The sequence below is a fragment of the Bombus flavifrons genome, chromosome 7 (genome assembly GCF_040668555.2).
Source record: "Bombus flavifrons isolate JBK064 chromosome 7, iyBomFlav1_principal, whole genome shotgun sequence".
NCBI classification, from domain to species: Eukaryota; Metazoa; Arthropoda; class Insecta; order Hymenoptera; family Apidae; genus Bombus; species Bombus flavifrons.
The window spans coordinates 478210-500619 of NC_138448.1; the positions used below are offsets into that span (position 1 = coordinate 478210).

Sequence of the window (22410 nt, forward strand, 5' to 3'; positions counted from 1 at the left end):
TTTTTCTTGTTTTCTCGTGTTCTCTGTTTTTGCCATTTTGCTTTCGCTTTTCTTTTTTCCCTGATTTTATCTAGGATGTCCTGTGGAATAATTTTTAATTGCTTGCTATTTGATTCATGGGTGGTGGTTGCCCACGCTGCTTCTTGTATTATTTCTGTCATAGTTGCTACTGCCTGCTCAATGTGTTCAGGTGTTTTCAATGGGATATTGCAGTTGATTTTGTTTTCGATTAGCTCTTTAAAAGTTTGCCAATTGGTGGTTTTATTGCAAAGCGACTCTGACTTGTTATAAAGTAGTGGTTTGCTTGTATATTCTAATATAATTGGTGTATGGTCGGAGTTAAGCTCAAGGCTGGTTGTTATTTTTAATTTGCTTACATTTAGTCCTTTTGTTACTGCAAAATCCAACAAGTCAGGTGTTTTATTGGGGTCTGTCGGCCAGTACGTTGGTTTTTCCTGTAGATAGTACGTTGAGGTTGCGGCTTTTTGCTGAGAAAAGTTAGGTTGGTATGATCGCTAGTTACTACAAGCTGTGGTTTTGCCGCAAGGCCGATCACGGGACGCCCCCAGCGGGTTACCGCCTGAGGTTGGAAAGGACTGAGATCGGGGTCGGGACCAGCATGAAGTATCTGGGCCTGACCCTCGACAGCCACTGGACCTTCGGCGTTCACTTCGAGCGCCTGACGCCGTCTGTCGAGGCGACGGCGAACGCCTTAGGACATCTGCTGCCTCGGCTGGGCGGGCCCGACGTCGGGGTGCGCCGACTGTACGCCGGCGTGGTGCGATCGAGGCTCCTCTACGGGGCTCCGGTCTGGGCGGAGGACCTGATGACCAATCGTCGCAGTCTCCTAGTGGTCAAGAGGCTGCACAGGAGAGGTGGCCATCAGGGTAGTGAGGGGCTTCCGCACCATTTCGGCGGCGGCAGCGGCGGTGCTCGCCGGGTTTCCCCCGTTCGAATTGCAGGCCTTGAGGTGCCGTGAGATTTATCTCCACACTCGGGGTCTGTCGGACGGGGCGGGCCCGGGGGGCGCCGACGTCAGGGTTCGGGCTCGGCGAGCTTTGCTCGACAGATGGCGCGCCAGCCTCGACACGAGAGCGGGTGCGCCGGGGATAAGAGTCCTCGGGGCCGTCCTTCCAAACTGGGACGTTTAGTCGGACGGCGGTGGGCCTCCCCTGACCTACAGGGTGACGCAGGTGCTCACCGGACACGGTTGCTTCGGTGAGTATCTGCACCGAATCGGGAAGGAGGCGACCGCGCGCTGCCACCACTGCGATGCGAGCGTGGATTCGGCGCAGCACACGCTGGAATACTGTCCGGCGTGGGCGCGGCCGCGCCACGACCTCATCGTGGAAATCGGCGGGGATCTTTCGCCTCCGGTGATCTTCGAGGCATTGTTGATAAGCGAGAGAAGGAGGAGGGCCGTGACCTCCTTCTGTGAACAGGTCATGCTTCGAAAAGAGGCTGCGGAGAGGGTGAGGGTGCGGTTCTCTCACCCTGAGAGGATTGACCGGCGAGGGCGCAGCAGAGGCCATGGACGCGCTTCGGTGAGACGCGCTAGGTCCGCCGCGTCCCCCGGTGGGGTACAAACTTAGGCGCTGGCAGCTCAGCGCCCCCGGGGCCGCAGAGCAGCCTGGTAGGGGAACCGGACTGTTTGGCACGGCGACGAGGCGCGGTGTGACGTGGCCGCACACCGTTCCACTATGTGATGTATTGAGCCCGGTGTATCGCTTACACCGGTTCCCGGGCCCCTCTCGATCGCAGCCGGGACGGTCATCGTGGAGGTTTTAGTCGGTTGGAGTCCGGCACTACCACGCCGCTTTTCCCCAGAAGCGACCTGGTGTCCGTGCGAATTTCCTCCACGTTAAACAAAAAAAAAAAAAAACAAAAAAAAAAAAAAAAAAGTTACTACAAGCTAAGTTGATACGACTTCTAACGACGCTCTTTTGTCTTAGAAGTCGACCATGTGTTAATTGACCAAGTGTATTCCGTGAGTTAAGACATGTTGTACGAGGTGGAGAAATATATTGGAGAAAATCGAATCTGTGTGAATCGATTAATTATCAACCCCAAACCCACATCAAATAACACTTCTAATGTATTTTTCTAATGTTCTACCTCTCGGCGTGTTAATTCTCGAACCCCATAATGTGTGCTTTGCATTAAAGTCTCCTGCTGCTATATATTTGTCGCCTAAGGAGTGGAAGTACTCTTCCCATTTTTTAAGTGTCATTTTGTGTCTCGGAGGTACACACAGCTGATATCTGGAAGTAATTGTCATTGGTTTGTATTGTAACAGTGGTTGCTTGTAAGTGTTCTTGATTTGTTTGACTATGTAGGTGATGCTTGATGTCATTTTTTACTATTACTGCAGTTCCTCCATGTGCTTTACCTGAGGGGTGTTTGGTGTCGTAGATGGTGTAGTACGGTATTTTCATGTAACTTTTTAGAGTGAAATGTGTTTCTGAGACAAGTAATATATCAATATTATTTTTATACAAAAATGTTTTTGTTTCGTGGGCTAGCTGTTGCAAGCCATTGGAGTTCCAGGCTGCTATTTTCAACATGTCCATCTCTATTTTTTACTTAGCAAGTTTGTGAGTAGTTGTAACGTGACTGTTGTTTGTTGTACTTGTTGCCTTAGTATTGAGTTTAGCTCACTTACCATTTTTCCTAATATCTCCGTACCTTTAATGGATTGTTTGAGCATTTCTTTGATTTCTGTATCGTCTTCGATTTTGTTGTTTTGATTCTGATTGTTTGTGAGCGTTGCTTGTCTAATGTTTTGGGTTACTTACGCATAGCTTCGGTTACCTTGGGATCTATGTTTCTGTTTATAGCTTTTGGTTCATATTGTGCTTTCAATGTTGTTTCATTATCCATTATACTTTGTTGTGGTTGGTAGTTATTGATTGATCTATTGCGAAGTGGTGGAAACAGTTTACGTTGTAATTGTTTCCTGATTTCACATCCTTTATAGCTGACTGGGTGGTTTCCGTCACAATTATAACATCTAACTTCTATTTTTCCTGTGTATGGGCAGTGTATTGTTAAGTGATTTTTTGCACATTTAACACATGCAGGGCTTCTGTTACAATAATTTTTTGTGTGACCGTATTGTTGGCACCGCATGCGTGTGGTATATCTTTTTTGTAGCATGATGGTTCTACTGTTACTATTGTGTTTAGAATTTTTTTGATTTCATAAATTTCCTTGTTATTGGTTCTGGGTTCAACTACTATTAAGAATAATGGTAATGGTTGCTTCGTATCGTATCTTGTCATATTGTTTATTGCTCTTGTTTGATGGCCAATTTTTGCTAATTCGTCACTTAATTTTTTTGTGTTAATTTTTGGATGTAATCCTCTTATAACTATTTTGTAGCTCCTTTCCATTTTGAACTGGTACGTATGGTATATAGCATTTTTTTCCTTTAATTCTTTTAACACTTTCCTATAATTTTCTGGGGTGTTTGTTTGAATTTTTACTTGTTCTAATTTTGTTTGTTTTATTGTGTAATTTTTCTTCCCAACTATATTTTTTAGTCGATCAATAAACGGGTCTATTATCTGGGCCTCAACAAATATTGGTGGTGGTTTTGTAATGTGCGTTGATTGAGTTGTGGTTTTGCTTGTTGGGTCATCGTCTATTTCTTCCGTTAGTGAGCTGAAGGAGTTTCTTAATGGTAATTCTTGCAGCCATCGCTGTTTTTCTGTATCTAGATTTCCTGCGACACTTGTGCCTGGAATTATTTTACGTTCTTTGCTAGTATTTGCTAGCTTCCAGTTTTCGTCCTGGTAACATCTTTCGTTATCGTGGCTACACTCCTCCTGTCTCCGCTACTCTTCTAATTTTTCTGTAGCCATATCGTTTTGATTGTTGTTATTTTGCTGCTGTTGCTTTAAACCTGGTAAATCTACCGACCCGTTTATATAATACTTTTCTCCTTTGGTTGCAATCTTGATTGTTGGTATCTGCTGCTGCATTGTTTGACTTCCCTTCACTAGCACTATTCGTAACACTTCTCTGAATCACTTCACTGGTTCGCACGACTGCTTACACACGTCTGTTCGCCTCGGTTGCCCGAGCCCGAATGATTTGAAAAAGGTGCCATAAGATTTATAGAAATATAAATTTAGCATTTGGGGAAGGTTAAAGACATTCCCAATTTCAACTAAGCAATATTTTAATGCATAAATTATTCTAAAGGAATGTATGACTGAAGAAATTAGAACAATTAAAATACCAAACATCAAAATAGTCGTTGAAAAAATATATTGAGTGATATGGAAATTACTTTAATTAGATATACGATATTTGGATGGTACTACGTGCAATTAAAATTCCACTGCCTAAAACGACATCTGATACGTATTTAAAACTTCAGAATTAACAAAGCTATACTTATTTCCAAAATTTTTGATGTAGGAAATAAATATAAAGGAATACAACATAGAAGATATCTTATAATCCTGATAAAGAAACGAATAAACAAAATATATAATAATAAGTAGACAGCAAATTTATATTTTTAGGAATGCAATTTGAAGAAGTTAGAAGAAGTAGCATCTATAAATTTTTCTTAAATGAATAAAAATCTGCATTTAATAACGAGAAATGACATACCTGCGATTTGTTACAAATTTTTCAAATAATTGCCCCTCAGTAGGAAATTTGGAATCCAAGAACAACTTTACGCGTTCCCAAATATTTGCACGATTATGAATTCTCAACCAATACCGTGGAACCAAAAAGCATCTTACGGATGAAGTAGCTACTATTCTTCGATTAACCATATTTTCTCCTAATTCATACGTAACAATTTTATTATAGAAATAATTTTTGTTAAGAAAATTCTTAGACAAGTAAATTTAGCAAAATATTACCTAAGCCGAAACACGCACCCCTGTTAAACGTACAAATTTGCATAAATATTGTACGTACGTCAGTCGGATAATGTTGCTGAGAGGTTGATGAAGGTTCTCTCATTAACATTTCTGCTACATCCGTAATTTTTTGCCATTCATTCATCTGTAGATTTATATGTTGTCAAGATCAATGTCCAACTTATAAATTTTCTATTTACAGTCAGTCACGGTACTTACATATCAATAAAATTACTAAATTTCTAAAAAGAAATTAAAAAATTAAAACAAAATTTATAAAAATTGTGAGATACAATTACATTAGAAATGGCAAAACCATAAATTTTTCCAATGCTAATATATTTTACTTCTAATATTTTATATCTTCTCACTTTCTTCTTAATAAAGAAGATGAAAATAGTTAAAGTACGTTATATTTAAAGAACGTACGAATATAGATTTTTGTAACTGACTGTACTTACATTCAACTTCCTTGCCTACATTCTTTGTCTTAAATAATATGAAGATGTAATAATATTTGCCGGTGTCGTACTTACGACATCTAATAATGTAGTTGTAATGACGCTTGAACGTTCAAAATCCATTCTCCTATCAGTTGTTTTCGATGATAGTAAGAGCTGTGCATAATCTATGAAATCTCGACTTCCATCGATAGCATCGTCTATGCCATTTGCCTTTAGAATTAGGTGAAAGATTATAATATGAAATACATTCGATATTATTGTACATATGTAATGTAATAATAACATTATACAGAAGTCCGATTTTAATCTACAAATGCGAAGTACTGATAAATTATCTAGTGTAAGAAAAAAATGTTTTGACAGGAATTAAATCTTTAATAGTCTTCTTATAGTAGGCTCTAGAACTAAAATACAAGTAAATAAAATAAGAATAAAATAAAAAATACAAAATTTAGTCCTATTCCCCGTATATTATTACAAATTACACTTATCACTATTATTAGGTATCATAAGTATATAAATCATACTTTGGTAGTTTCATATTCGTATTCCAATTCGTTCATCTTTGTAGCCATTTCTAAGCTCTTTAATAATCTGGGTTCCTTCTTTGCATTATCCTTTTCAGGATCGTATAATTCGTATTCAGTTCCATAAACAGAATGTGTTTTACGAACAATCATGTGTTCTATCAGACGACATTCACCTTCTAATAGGAAATGGACATGATTCACCATTCCTTTACCATCACCTAACAAAACCTTAAATAATTATTTTGTCATTCCATTTACACTTATTTCGCTTCAATAGTATTTAACGAAAAATTTTCAGAAACTATCATAAAGAAAAAGATATATCTTTGATGCTTGAATTATCTCATGAATGATGAAGGAACTATAAACCAAATTAACATAATTAAATTTTATAATAATATCGTATTTGGCCTCGTTTTAATCAGAAAAATATCACTAGTACGATAATGAAATCTTTATTACGGAAGAACTAGAAATACAAAACTTCGTTGTTGTGTTAGCATCGTCCCATCGCGAGCACTTATAAAGTATTTAGTTACTAATGTAATATAACAAATGTAAAAATACTTAATTTTTGTTTTTCTGTGATATTAATATTATGAGTATTATTTTATGCAATGTAATTTTATACCTCATCAGGTTGAAAATCCTTTAATTTACTGAGAATACAACATTCTCGTATTGCTTCTTCGTCCCAACATTTAAAATAATTGAAATGTATTAACGCATCCTGCAATATGTCCCACTCTTTTTTTAAAGAAGACCGCAAAACGTCATCGAATTCCAAGCGAGGAATGCGGATCAAATCTACTGCGGCTATAAGCAAAACAAGATTATGTTTCTTACATATAATATTTTTGTATATTTTGCATATTTTTACAATCTCAGTTACTCTGCTATAAAGCAATATATCTGCGTTACTTTTAGTAACACGAGAAAACGCTTAAGGAACGATTTGCTTGACTCAAGAGGACAGCTTATTATAATGCGAAACATTCTTTCTTCATGGTCACATTTTTCGAGATTTAAATATTTTCGTAATTTATTTTTTAATGAAACCTTATATATTTCCGTACATCAGTTGTTAAAAACTGGCGATAAATTTTCACTGATTATAGCAGTACACCCAGTATATATCGCTTAAAGTTAGAGGTTTATCAAATTTAGCTCCTTAATCCTCGTACAAACTCTAACTTTATCTAACTTTAAGGGGAAATAGACAGAATATTACGTCACATACGCGCTATTGTTCGTGCAGGCAGGATAGCCTGCTACGAAAGGAGGAGAAATTGCTATTTTTGGGTGTCAACGTGACGCAGTTAGAAAACGCTGTGGCTACGGAAACAGACAGTAGAGGAGAGGGGCGCATAAAGGCATAGTGACTACCTCATTCTCGAGCAAATAGTTACCGACGAATTAGCAACTTTAGTTTCATCCATCAAAATCAAAGTTCATTGTCCGCTACCTAACTATCTGCAGTTGTACAAGACTTCCTCGTTGACCCGTACGGCATATTTTTGTCTCGATTATTGAAGGTTATCCTTTTCCGTCGTACAAAACGGTTGTTACATGTTCATCAATCCGAATTCAGCAAAATTGTTAGACTCGCGATTTCTCCTACCTTCACTGTGTTGGGCACACTGCCAGAGAATTTAGGTGTTTGACGTTTTTAAAAGTCGCGTTCGCTTCCCAGTTCGCCTAACACTTATAGATACGTTTTTTATACCCTATATAACAATACTAAGTTCTTTTCTATATATAATATATATTATATAATACTAATCTTAAATTAAGTATTTTAGGATACAAATACTTTAACACTTTTGTATAGAAAATGAAAAAACGTATCGAATAATATATCAAAAGGTATAAGATTCAATTTTGAAAAGTTACGGAAACATCTAAATCTCGAAAAATATAACCATAAAAGAAATATTTCGTGTTATAATACTTGTCTCTTGGAAGCAAGCAATTCATTCCTTAAACATTTTTTCTTATCATCAAAAGCAACGAGATATTGCTTTGTAACAAAATTACTGAGATGTATAATGTGGATCTGTTTCATTTTGTTTATGCTTTATATTTTCACAGATTCAACTGAAGAAGCAGAACTTGAAGAGAGATCCATTTTACCTATTAAAAATTATAACTGGATATTTTATATATTTTTGTACATTATATGTGAAGTGGATAAGTCGTGATAGGTGCGGAAGGAACACTTGAGTATTTTTAGCAATATATATTTGTCGGAGTCAGGTTGAAATTTTGAGATGATGGTGACAACAAATTCAGGTTCGATAACGAATCCACGGTCCACGGGATGACGAGTATCAACGTAATACACGATTCGGGTAACTCAATCAGCAATTCGTACAACGACTCACTAACTAACTATCTGATTAACCCCGTAATCCAAATAAAACTGTCCTTATATATTCCTGTCCCCACTTCTCGGATCAATCTTTGATTTTAAGGAGAGCCATATAGTCATTCCATACCTCTGTCAGGTTCACGTCCCTCCCGTGACCGTGGCTACGTCTAGTGACCCGTTAAGTCACTTCGAGCCCGAACCCATCGTCATAAAGCCAGATTGGAACTAACGTTCCAATCTACTAAACTATTTCTTATTTTTATTATTTAAGTGTAGCTATAGCAAAAGTGTGGACTAGGGTATTGGGGTTTTTCCCAACATTCCAGACGGGAAATCCCGCTGTTCTTTCATCTCCGACATATTTATTAACATATACCCTATATGTACACTTTACGTAGAACTCGCGATTACTATTAGCGGTTCGTGATTTGCGATTACAAGTTCGAATGATGATTTCTTAAGATGTCGAGAAACTCGGATCAATTATTTCTGCTAACTACCAACTAGCAAGTCGGACTAACGTCCAACGACTGGTTTTCCATCACGATGATGCTGCAGAGGAAAACTATGATGGGGTGTGTCTAAAGATACGAGATCATCGGATTCGTCAAGGGAAACCTTCGTTCAGAAACTAAGGGAAATGGACGTTGCTGTTAATTGGTTAATTTCTATGTTGGTGGTTAAGGAAGGATGCTAATCGCCCTTGAGAGAAAGTTGCTAGCGGGAAGCATCGTGAGAAAAGCAGATTTCTCGTATCTTCCCGTAGTAGGTGATAGACTTAGGGACTGGTGAGACAAAGGCTATTTGTCCGTTCGAAAAACCTGTTGAGGTAAATGTTAGATTGGTGTGATCACTAGTTCCTACATGTAGAGTTGGTACGGTTACTAACGGCGCTCTTTCGTTTTCGTGTCCGCCACGTGTGAATTATCAGAGAGTATCTAGTGTGTTGTAATGGGTGTACATGATGATGAAATACAGAGTATACAAAACTAAATCTGTGTGAATCAATTAAATATCGAACCTCAACACCTATTTAATAACAAAAGCGGGTCTTTAGGCTAGCTGAAAATATACTGTGAGGACGTATGGACATCTGGCAATCATTTTATCCGAAGAATAGGGTCTTTGTGTAGCGAGCCACGGGACAAAAACCGTTGGGAAGTTTACTGTCGAGTGCCTCTACATATGCATTCTATACATCCTTGCACCTTTAAATGTTGCACGAATTCATAATAATTCACAATCTAATAATAATATTAACTTGACTTGATATTAAAACTTAACGATACAAGATTATTTTCAATATTATATGGTAGGTAAATTTATAATAAAATACAAGCAATAAATATGTAGTTCTACTGTACATACATACTTTTTGTAAATACAGCTGCTGATCTTGGTACTTCGTGCAACAATGCGACTTCACCAAATATATCGCCAGGACTCAAGATGCCCATATCAACCTCTTCCGATTCACCTAAGCACAAATAAAATTTATAACGTTTCCCTACGCTTTTATAACACAACTACTTCTGCTCAAAAAATTTAAGGAATCCTTGTGCAAGTCAAAATAAGGCGACAATAAAGAATAGAGATATTGTATTTAAAACTTCGTTTGTTAGTTTATGTAGTTATTTGTAACTTTACAAAACAAAGTAAATTTGTAACATATTGCAGGGCGACTATAAATACGAAATACATTTCTTTTGCTTTACATAGTTCGAAAAATTTTGTTTTTTGCCTGTAATTTACATTTACGGAGAATTTGAAGACATATAAAGGAAAATTTATTTTACGTACCAGTCCAGCGATCAATAACTATTTTCGATACACCGACTTCTCCGCTTATAATGAAGTAAAGATTTTCAGCTTCGCGACCTTGTCGCACAATTACGCGATCAGGTCGTAAATATTGATAAAAGCATACCCCCGCTAAAATTTCTCTCAAATGTTCAGGATATTTTTTGAACACGCGAAACTTTTTAAATAATTCATATATATATTTTCTGTCGTCCGATGATCGGTCTTCTGGCCTCGTTAGTAAATAAGAACGATCCTTAAATATAAAGTGTAACTTTTATCTAAATTATTTCGATGAATTATGATTAGCAACAATTTGTAGTTTTATTGTATTTCATATTATAAATAAACTGCGGATGTTTATACAAATTCATATTTCCAAAGAATAGAACTGCGAAAGCAGAAGTTAAACAGAGATTTGTTTCCTGCACTATTTATAGATTGTTAGAGAATGAATAAGAGATAAGCGTACGTAAAATTTTCTTAAATCTTTTGTAAAACGAGTAGTCGAAAGAGTGGACAAGCGTTATATATTACATACAAATGTTATCAGTTTACAACTGTACATTTGAACAAAGTGCTCGTATTTTTATAACACAAACTACATAGACTAAAATAACGGTAAAAGCATTATTAAATATTTATTACTAGATATTATTACGTATATAATATTCGGTATATTATTTACATGGAATATATTGCTAAAGTATTTTGCATATCTGTATTATGACTTAATTCACAAAAATTACTTTACCTCCCATTTTAATAGTAAAAATACGCATAAACAATATGTTTTCAGAAACCCTCGAAATTCTAAGAAAAAGAAAAATAAATGGTAAAACAATCTCTTTTCCTTGTTATATAGTTTAGGAATCAATAATTTGGTACTTGAAGCTTACTATTTTATATGCATAAACATCCGCAGTCTAGTTACATATATACATATAAATGAAAAGAAATGTTGAACCTCTAGAGTAAGAGCTTTCTTTTCGTGTTTTTTTTCTTGTGCCTTCCGAATATTAATTGTAATATCGTCACTGACTTCTTCAACTACAGACTTCTCGGTTAACCATTCGATATATTCCAAGACCAGTCTCACTGCAGCTCGGAAAAGATAGATCCCCTTTAACCTATTGACCTAAACAGTTATTATCATTACTATTATCGTATTATTTTAATATTATGTTTCAACATTATTATTAATATTATTTTCAGTGATCATATCGTTGGTTTAACGGAAAAATAACATCTCGAAAATTGTTAATTTTGAGATATCTGTAAAAATTGATTCCACATTATTTTGTACCTGACTGTAAAATGTAAACATATTGTAACTATGCATTGTATTTACTAGGACAGAATTGAGATAATTATTCAATGAAATTATACTTTTTAAGAAACTGTTTTAATTCACAAAATCTGTTTACATCATTTTTAATAATAAAAAATAGCTGCAAAGAATATTTTATCACAAATCCGCAAAATTTGGAAAACAATAAAAATAAATAGTAAAACAACATTTCTTTTGGTTATACAAAAATTAAGTTACCTGCAACATTATTATTTACAATTCATTCAGAAATTTTCTAACGACTTAAATTTATTAATATAAATTTAATTAAGTTTGCTTTTTTCTAAATTAGATATTAAATTGATATTTAAATTTAAATTATTTAATTATTCATTATACAAATAGATAATAACTTTCTAGCTCAGCTCAATTTCCTGAGAATTTTACTTTCCTAGATATATTCTTCTTTTGATAATGCGACAATGTATAATATTATACCTACATATGTACAATAGTTTAATTATTACATATTTTTATTCTCTGTGGTGTTTTATAGTACTTTATAATCGTACTTTTTATACTTACAACTAATTCCTTTTCTTGTCATTTACAACTACAAATAAGAAACGAATGATATTCATATAGTAAAATTATTATTTAAGAACTTTTATATGAATATATATAGCTATATCTGAATATATACTTATATGAACATGTATTAGATTGTCCCAAAAATTTCTTTCATTTTATAAGGAAATATTATTATTATTTCCATCTATTATTTCCTTTCGGGACAACCTAATATACACTAATTTGAAACAATAAAACATTTGGTATTTTTGTATGGAGTTTGTAGCATGTAGTGTGTTTTTAGTTGTCTACACTTTTTTTATTTTAGCTGTATATACTTTGTCTTTTATATAAAGTTATTAAAGTATTTTGTAATTAATTCAAAAATATTTTATCAAACTAGAAACAATCTTTCTTCCAAATTTTAAATATGGTAGTTATTAGTTTAAGAATTATTATCAGCATTTCTTTCATCTTCTCCTACAATTAGTAATTACAGGATACGAGGAAATTCGTGATTCTATATCTCTGAATTGCTAAAGATTTGTTTAAAAAAATTGCCGTACTATTGACCTAGATCTTGAAATTCAAAGCTAACCTTTTTTTGTTCGAATTGTATTCTACTCAAACGAAAAACAATTGGTTCAAAAAACATTATAATAAATTGTGTTTTTTAAACAAAACAACAGAAAGAATGAATCTATCTTGGACCGGTTTTTGGAAGGAATATCTCAATACTTTCCTATATGAAATAACGAGATGCATCGACCAACGCATAAAGAAATGCGATTCTATTTTTAAAAAAACATAGTCGACCAACTGCAAACATACCAATAACATTAAGTCGTGCTCTCTTCGGCGCCATTCAACTTTTATTTGAAAGGTCCTTTTTTGTACAATAAGTAATTTCATGAAATCATGAAGTTAGTTGCTTCATTCTATTTAAGGTAGGGTATCTCACGTGTTAAGAAATATTATAATTTCCTCTTTTCTCATTAATATCATGTTATTTATTTTGTACCTGACTGTAAAATGTAAACATGTCGTAAATCATGTCAATGGAAAAGCCAATGGAACTTTAACATCATTTTTCGAAAAAATAGTTGAGTTGCAATCCATGGTTTCTTTGACAAATTTGGTCCTCGTGATGAATAGAAAACGAAGCAAGTAAAAAAAATTTGATCTTGAATTTCATCTTTTTTTAACAAATCTCCACCAGTCCAGAGATGTAGAATCACTCCGTGGCAGTCATGTCACTTGCCTTCTTCATCTCTATGTATGAAGTATATGTATACATAGTTGAATCTGGGGCTGCCAAACCGATCCGAAGTTAAACCACTAACTAGTACAGGGTATAGGTTAAACTGCTCGCTCATGCTTATACCTAAATCACGTCCCGGAATCCGGTAACTTTTGGTTTTGCCTCCCGTCAAAGTTTTTTCGACCCGTCCCAATCACAGATACTCAGGTATCCGCATACCACTATTTGAACGGTATGTAGAGTAATATAGTATATATGTACCTGTATATCATGTCAGTGATATTGTATTTTTTTAGTTGCTAAAAAATATTGATATTCACAGGATATTTTAAGTGCAAACATTTTAAAAATATATGAATTATTTATTGAATTCAACTGAATTTATTTTTCAATATAGAATATATTTTTGTAAAATCAACAAATATAATAATAATATTAACGAAAACTTCCAATTTTATTTAAATATGTATCTTTCACCGAAAATTAAAAGAAACTAATTCATTAGTAAGATTGCACAAAATGTACTTACTCTCTTTGGAATTAATGATCTTCTTGCTAGTATTTCAAGAAATGATTCACGAAGTGAAACTCTTCTACTGTATAAACGCATCTTTCGTTTTCTTGATTAACCAATTGTAATATTAATTTAATATAAATTAAAATCACTTTATAATTTTATAAACATAATTTAATTTTGTTCAATACTGAATGGATGTGCGATGTGACTTGACGTTTTTTCACAACATGTGTGTTGTTTTATCGATAAAATTATACAGAGTGTCTTGTAAACGTGCGACTACTGTATAGTTTCCTATACTAACATATAGTACATACATATAGCACGTAATATAGCAAAGTTATATTCCATGTTTAAAAAATGTTATATATCATAATGCTATGTAATTATTGCACGATGTGACAAGTTATACATATATACGGCGTGTGTTTGTAATTTCCTTTGATTTTTCAAAGTCTACTGATACTTGATCTGTAACATACCTATGTATAACTTACTACGTAGTTTTTCTGTATAGATATTAACATTTTGATTTTCGTTACTATTATTATCTGCAGCAAGAAATGTTTCAAATAAAAGTCGAATCGCTTCAAGGGAGATATATTGCGATACTGCCAGTTTTTCTGTAAGTGGGCACAAAAAAGTTACGTAACCATCAACTTTTTAAGTAGAATCATATATTTTTTAATACATTAATCGATGCAGTTCGAGATTCTTTATTATAAAAAATTATTAACCTATTTATGTCAAAAAATTATTAGTTTAGTGGATACTTTAACTCTTATTTTGTAAAATTTATCGTACGAAAGACAAGGAAAGATGTAACTCTTTCTACTTTTGTATTCCTCTTCCATAGTGGACATTGGTTCGATAAATATTCATTGAAGAATGCTGGAGTATAATTAAGATCGACCTTGAAATTCAAGTATATATCGTGTTCTTCTAATCATCACGAGGATGAAAACTGATCAAAAGAACAATGAGTTGTAATGTAACTCATGTTCTCTTTAAAAATGTAAAGTCTTATTAGCTTTTACACTGACATTTACTTTATGTTTATATTTTACAATCAGAGAGAAAGTAAATAGGTAGAATGTTATTAACAAAGAAGCAAGAGATTATTTCTTGGCATATGGAATATTCTACTCAACATGTCAAATTACTAGAAAATTTCTTACAAATATACGAAAAAATGATTCAAACAAAGATTGAATGACATAAAAAAGACACGATTTAGTATCATTAATTTTTCTGCAAGTGAACACAAAGAGAACATGAAAGACAATTGCATTTTTTAGAATGGAGTTCTATTTAAGCCGTTCAGATGCCACATTAATTATCTTTGTGTACTGGAAAACAGGAGAAAGTGATGACATTGCAAACAATATTTTTTAAATTTACCTTAGAATTTACTATTGTTTATATGTCATCTCCTTGCAATAATTGAACTCATGGAAATAAGTAATTTATTTTTTGAAAATGAAACATTAATCGCACACTTACATAATGAAATTGTGAAATTGACAAAAAGTGGTATTGATCAGTTTGGCCAATAACAATGGGAAGCTTAGTACTTAATGTGTTAAACGATGCAACTCGTTATCCTATACAAAAAAGTGCATAGAATCATGGTGAAATGATATAAAGTATGCTTTACGGCCTTTTGCGTATTTTACAAAATAGCTTTGTAAATATTACTGAAATTCCCAATGAAAAATTAAGTATTTCAGAAGTTACAATCCCATTGGAAGTCATTCTTTCCCTTATCCGGAGGTCTACCTATATAAGAATTCGAGAATTAAATAAAAAAACGAAAATTTTTTTACTTAACAAAAATTATTAGCAGAATTGTTAAATTAAGCCTTTTATGTTTTTTAATAAATGTTTCACAAACTACATTGCACTATTTAATTAAAAACAGCACCTTATCTATAATTTATATTAATTGATATTTTTTGTATATTGGGTATATTATCGTCGTTAAAAAATTATTTTGTTGCAATTTAGCGTATACAGGAGCCTATGTATCTAAGTGTAAAGTTAGGGATCTGTCCTGTTTGGTTACACATAAGCATAGACAAGAACCTATTGAATATCACGCTACAAGAACCTATTTAATTCTACAGTTCTACGGAACACTCATATCTACTTTTCTATCCGAGATGGACAAATATGAGAATGACAAAATCACACAATAATGAAATTAATTGTAAGTTGCCTAAGAAAGAAAAATTAATTGTTTTTAACGAAAGTTGTCTATTGGATTTCCTAACTTAACAATTTGACCTTAGGAGTTTCTTTCTTGTTTAAAGCAAAGATAATATGCGAGCACTTATTTTGAGTTTAGATTGATTTTGTTTTCTTTCGCCCAGCTCTTTATATGTTATTTTTCTTTATATGTTATTAATCTTGACCCGCTCGAGCCCAGGCCTCTTAGGTGTTGATATACTCGTCGGAGCGCCAAGGCCTGAAGCTCGAGCGGAAGGAAGCCGCCAGGACAGACGCCGACACATAGGATATGGTTCGATATCCTCTAACGATCCTGATAGCGGTCGTCCTGTGCAGCCTCCTCAACAGGAGTAGACTGCGACGGTTCGCCATCAGATCTTCCGCCCACACCGGGGCCCCCTAAAAAACACGGAATCGAACCACCTCCTCGTACAGCCGACGAACTCCGACTCCGGCCCCGCCGATATTCGGCAGTAGGCCGCATAAGACGTTGGCTGTGGCCGTTACTTTAGGGACTAGGGGCTCGAAGTACGGCCCGAACGTCCACAGACTGTCGATCGTAAGGCCCACTCGTCCACTCTTCAATCCGAGACCCATCGTAATGCACTAGGGATGGCCCACGTAAGATCAATTACGGAGCATCCCCTCCACACTACACAGCTGCTCGCCGAGCCCCTGTTGACGAGCAGGAGCCCGATGCCAGCAACCCAATCTAACAGCGCTCGGCCGCGGGCGTCCGTCGTGGAGTTTCCCCACTGCATGGCATGGGCATTAAAATCCCCCATAACGAGGACTCGCCGGGGAAGATATCGAGCCACGCAGTCGCGGACCCCGTCCAAAAAGCTGTCGAAAGCGGCTCGGCCGCTGTTGGGGGAAACGTAAATGACCACCGCCACCATGCCGGCCCACTCGATCGCGACGAATCCGTTGTCACGATCAAGAAGGGTACCGGAGGCGGACGTGCCTGGCGTTGACGTCCAAATCATAGCGACCAAGCCCTCCAGGTCCGAGACCCAGATAGGGGAATCGATCATTCGATATGGCTCGGCCACCACTGCCAAGGCGACCCTGCTCTCCTGGATGGTCTGAAAGAGCAGGTCGTGCGCCCGCCTTGATCGGCCCAAATTTGTCTGGAGGACGCGGTAGAACTTATTGTACTAAATCGATAGTCTCCTCCCGGCCATCTACCGCTTTGGCAGTGCTTCCTCCGACTAGCGGCTGGCTAGCCGCGTCGTATTCGACGCCCTGCCTGCAAAGTATTCGATCTGAAGATAGCGCTAGTTAAGATTGTTAGGAATCTCACTTCCTTTCCTAGTAGTTCTTTCAGCATTTTTGATGTTATTAGGTAGTATCCAGGTTTTTATTGTTTTTTAAGCGTCTGATACAGGAGTGATTTCTTTCTTTTTTTTGTTTTTTAGCTTCGTGGCTTAATAGGTTATTGTTTTCTATATTTAAGAGAATGTGCAGCTCATTTGTAAATATAATTTGTAAATAGACTGCCATCGTTTCCGCCTAATCTTGTATAGATTTTGTCCAACTTCCATCTTGTTTCTGTATCGGTGATGTGGGAGTAATTGGTCTTTTTAATCTCTTTGAACATTCCCAAAGTGAGTAAGTACTTTGTTCCTTCGATATCGTGAAGATTTTTTATGAAATTTACAAAGTTGCTGTTGTTTGATTTTTGGATTTCAGTTCTGATTTTGTTAGTGAGTTTATTGAGTTGATATTATACAGTGGCCACTGTGTCTTTTGCTATTGTTTTCGCAGTTTCTTTCTTTTTTAATCAAATCGATGATGTGCTTTTGATACCGTGTTGTTAGTGTTCTCTTCTTATATTTTGTGGTGAGGTTGCTGTTGAGTGCCGAAGCGCGCAGACGTGTGTTTAGTGCCCTGTGAAGTTCACAATACAACACGTGACGCCCATCCGTCGGAAGTGAATCATAGCCTCTCGACTAGTTATTTCAAATTGAATTAACTAGCTCGAAGATCGCTTAAGTATCTCGATCAGGCTCTCTTGAGCAAAACCATAACTACACCGCTCTACCTCCTTCGTGGCAAAAGGACAATATATCGCTCCTTTCAAACGACACTAACAAAATAAAAAAGCGTAAGCTAGAAACAGTTAAAATAAACGCAAACACTAGCCAGAACGAACCGTCAACAGGCTGTGTAACCACTTACAATAGATTCGCAATATTAGAATCCACAAACGACTCCATGGACGTAGCTGAAACACTAACTAACCAACATACACAAAAAATCCCCCTCCCCTACTTATCTTCATTGATGATGTCATCGACATTCAAACAATGATAAAGTTCATTAAGAAAAATATCAGCAAAAGAGGATTACAAATTAAAAATAAATAATAACCAAGTTAAAATTCTGCCGACTAACCCAGACTCCTATAGAAAACTAACAAAGTTACTAAAAACCTTGAACGCAAACTTCCACACATATCAACTCAAACAAGAAAGACCTTTTCGTGTGGTACTACGCAACATCCACCACTCAGCTAACTTAGACGAACTGAAGTTCCAACTCCTAAAATATCGCCATGAAGTAACAAACATTAGCAACATAAGGCATAGAATCTCAAAAACCCCGCTATCCTTATTCTTCATTGACTTAAAACAAAAGCCGAACAATAAACAAATTTACAACATCAACCGAATAATGAACTCAGCAGTAAAATTCGAACCTCCTTTTATAAAAAAAAAGAGATAGTGAAATGTAAAAGGTGCCAAAGGTACGGTCACACGCAGAAATATTGCAACCATAATTTCCGCTGCGTTAAATGTGCAGGTATTCACCCCACTGATCAGTGCACTAAATCTCCAGAAACCCTTGCGAAGTGCATCCTCTCTCACGGAGAGCATCTTGCAAACTATAAAGGTTGCTCAACCTACAAGACCTTGTACAAATATAAGTATCCTAAACTCAGAGTCAAGGAGATAACCAACCAAGTCCTCAAAAATTCTCAACTCCTTCAATCTCCCATGCCCAGGCAGTTCAAGGAAACCAAAACAATCCGAAAATCCATAGTGACCATTCTCAAAATAGTGTTCCCAGTTCACAAAACACGAATAACTTCTCTAGACTCGAAAAATTAATCGAGAAACAATCAGAACAAATTAATAACTTACTATCATTATTAACACTCATCATGGATAAATTAATAGGCCCCGACGCAAAATAAAACCAATACGCATAGCTCTTTGGAATGCCAACGGTCCAGCTCAACACAAATACGAACTAAAACTCTTTTTAAAACAACAGCAAATCAACGTAATGCTCATATCTGAAACTCACTTCACCGACAAAAATTACCTGAAAATAAACGGTTATAACTTCTATCATACCCAACATCCCAGTGGAAAGGCCCACGGCGGCACCGGAATTACCATCAAAACCAGCATTAAGCATTATGAGCTTCCATCGTTCCAGAAGGATTACCTCGAAGCTACAAAGGTAGCGATAGAAGATTGCCATGGTACAATCTCCACCTCAGCAGTATATTGTCCTCCTAGACACTCCGTTCCTAAAGGAGACTTTGATAACTTCCTTGATGTTCTGGGCAATCGATTCATAGCTAGAGGAGCCTATAACGCCAAACATACCCAATGGGGGCAGCAGACTTATCACAGTAAGAAGCAAAAATCTCTTGAATAGCATAAACACCAACAGACTCAACTGCCTCACCACATATGAACCCACATACTGGTCCACTGACACTAACAAAATACCTGATTTACTTGACTTCTTTATAACTAAAAATATCTCGCCAAGATATGTCCAAATCAACTCCTCGGCAGAATTCTTCTCAAATCATTCCCCCGTTATTCCAACAATTAGCTCAACAATTATCGAAAATCCACCTAATGGCTTTATTCATAACCAACTCATCAACTGGCAGCTCTTTAGAGAAGTCTTTAATCATTCAACCTTATTATTTAATCATCAGCCTTAATTTCTCAAAAAACAAATGAAGATATTGAAACAGCCACGGAATACTTAAACACGAGCATAATGAACGCTATCCGCTCTTCCACACCTACTAAGAGTTCTATCAATAAACATGATTACTCCCATCACATATTAAAAAAAATCGCAGAAAAACGTAGACTTAGAATAGTATGGCAGAGTCATGGAACGCCTGACGACAAACGCAAACTAAATAACGCAACTAGGAATTTAACCAAAATCATTAAAAACTATAAAAATGACTGTTTCCAAATATATCTCGCCAATCTGTCTCCCACAGCTGACTCCATATACTCACTATGGAAGGCTTCCAGGAAACTCATGCGTCCACCGCAAATAATCCCACCAATTCGCTGTCCGCAAGGTGGATGGGCGCGTAGCCCTATAGAAAAAGCTAATCCGTTTGCTAATCACTTATCCAATGTATTTAATCCTCATTCCTCCAATATTGCCGCGGAAATAACGGAATACCTGCACTCTCCCTACCAAATGTCTCCTCCTATTGAACCTTTCACTTCTCTAGAAGTTACAGAATTAATCCGTCGTCTAAATCCCAGGAAAACATCGAGGCATAACCAAATATGTAATAAAGCAATCAACAAACTTCCCATAAAATGGATTGCACTCATCACATCCATTCTTAATGCAATTCTTCGCCTTGAATACTATCCTATGTCCTGGAAAATATCACTGATTACTCTCATCCCTAAACTCGGAAAACCAATACACGAAACTAGCTCCTATCGCCCAATTAGTCTTCTACCTACTTTGTCAAAACTATTCGGGAAGATGCTACCGAATTGACTCCTTCCACTCATAGAGGATTTGAAAACACTGCCAGATCATCAATTCAGTTTTCGGAAGCAATATTCTACGATAGAGCAAATCCATCATATAACACATAATATCAGTCAGAACTTAGAAAAGAAAAAATATTGCTCTGCGGTATTCCTAGACATTCAACAGGCATTCAGGCGATGAAATTCAGGCGACCGCTCCATAGCGTATCGTGTTTTCTTACAAATACATACATAATTTCAATCAGCAAATTTTTTTTCTGCAGGTGGGTCGCAACGAACTCACAGTCGTATGAAAGTATGCACTACTATATGATACAAAATTTAATATACTTAGATTTAACTAATTAGTATGTAAGTGCTATGGACAAAAACATTTTAAAAACCAACATTCAAATGATATTTTGTCTATAACTGTTTTTAAGGATCTATTAATAACTGTTTATCTGCTTTATCCTCACCACTGGGGTGGTTCCGCTTTGAACTAGTGTCACGAGTAATGTGACGCAACAGCGGCTTTTCTTTCAAGACCTATATCGCCTTCCTACATAGAGACAATGCTAATGTAACAATGAAATTTTTTTATTTTTTATCTTTTGTTAATAAAAAATTCATTAACATATTGGTGAGACTTCTCCGATTGAAATGAGACCAAATATGATATTGTTATAAAATTTGGTTATGTTGTGCTGACATTGTGCTTATGAATCTTCCTTGGTTGTACTTGTTGCTGTGCGATATCCAGCTGCCTCTTAACTGTTAGAATATAGGCTGAAGATCTAGCCCTAAGGCCCAAACCTTACACGTGTTTAATGGGCAATACAAATAGACACGAACACGATATACACCCGTAGCACACTAACACTTTGTTCTTTCTCTCTTTTTTTTTTTTTTTTTCTTGCGCCATTACATGTTATTATCTTTAATTCTAAGTATGTAAACAAACGGCAGTCGCTGGGTAGCTCAGAAGGAGAGGTATTGCTCGTCAGCTATTTATTAAACACCTCTTGTTAACTTATCAATCTTAATACGTATAATCTTTATAATTTCAACTATAGATTGAAAGTTAGAAAATTAATAAGTTTTACTAAGAAAAAATAAAAATCGTGGATTACAAATTAGTCATGATGTCAAATCTGATCTGCAGTTAATTTTTTTGTCCATTTTTATTGTTTTTGTAAACGAATACATACGTATGGCAAAAAAGATACATCACGTTAGAAATATTATTCGCAGCTTATCAACTACTAAAATTACTATTAAAATGAAATTTAAATTTTATTATGACAAAAACATTATCGAAAGGAAAGTAAATTTAATATTAAATCTAAAAGATTATTATGCATAGAGAATATATCAAAATTATTGCATCCATTAACATTCCACTGATCCATTATCCACTGAAGGAACTTCGTTTAATTATTCCGCAATTTTGTTATTCTTATACTTGTGTTTACCTCAGATAAAAAGGTATGAACTTTTCGACCGAACTATACAATAAAATAGACTCTTGTAGCATAGAGTCACAACGAGTAATACTTCGTTTATGATGGAGCTACATAGGTTTTAGCGCAGAACAACTTCAATACTTGCCCGTTGGAAGCAGCACTAATCCGGGAACAACCAGAACCGTAAATGTGAGTACTCTCACTTTCTCTCTGACAGAACTATGTGAAAAATTCAAAACATAAATTGAGCATTATCGATAATATA

At 35.7% G+C, this 22410-nt stretch overlaps 1 protein-coding gene across 1 annotated transcript; it reads right to left on the reverse strand.

The window, feature by feature from the left end:
• Positions 1 to 4550: 4550 nt before the first annotated feature.
• Positions 4551 to 11375, reverse strand: LOC138181444 (uncharacterized). Its single transcript, XM_069116230.1, has 10 exons — positions 11355 to 11375; positions 11016 to 11186; positions 10049 to 10304; positions 9621 to 9725; positions 6509 to 6693; positions 5875 to 6105; positions 5420 to 5557; positions 4884 to 5028; positions 4624 to 4801; positions 4551 to 4566 (listed from the first exon to the last, which is right to left on the reverse strand). The coding sequence occupies exons 1-10, from the start codon at positions 11373 to 11375 to the stop codon at positions 4551 to 4553; spliced, it is 1446 nt and encodes a 481-aa protein (XP_068972331.1).
• Positions 11376 to 22410: the final 11035 nt, after the last annotated feature.

Bases quoted from the DNA above. Each gene is read 5' to 3' on its own strand.
- LOC138181444 (XM_069116230.1), bottom strand. From the start codon at position 11,375: ATGTTTACATTTTACAGTCAG. The intron at 10,305-11,015 runs GTTCAACATTTC...TTTATATTTAAG, and splicing joins AGAAAGCTCTTACTCTAGAG to GATCGTTCTTATTTACTAAC. The intron at 5,558-5,874 runs GTATGATTTATA...CTAATTCTAAAG, and splicing joins ACGAATATGAAACTACCAAA to GCAAATGGCATAGACGATGC.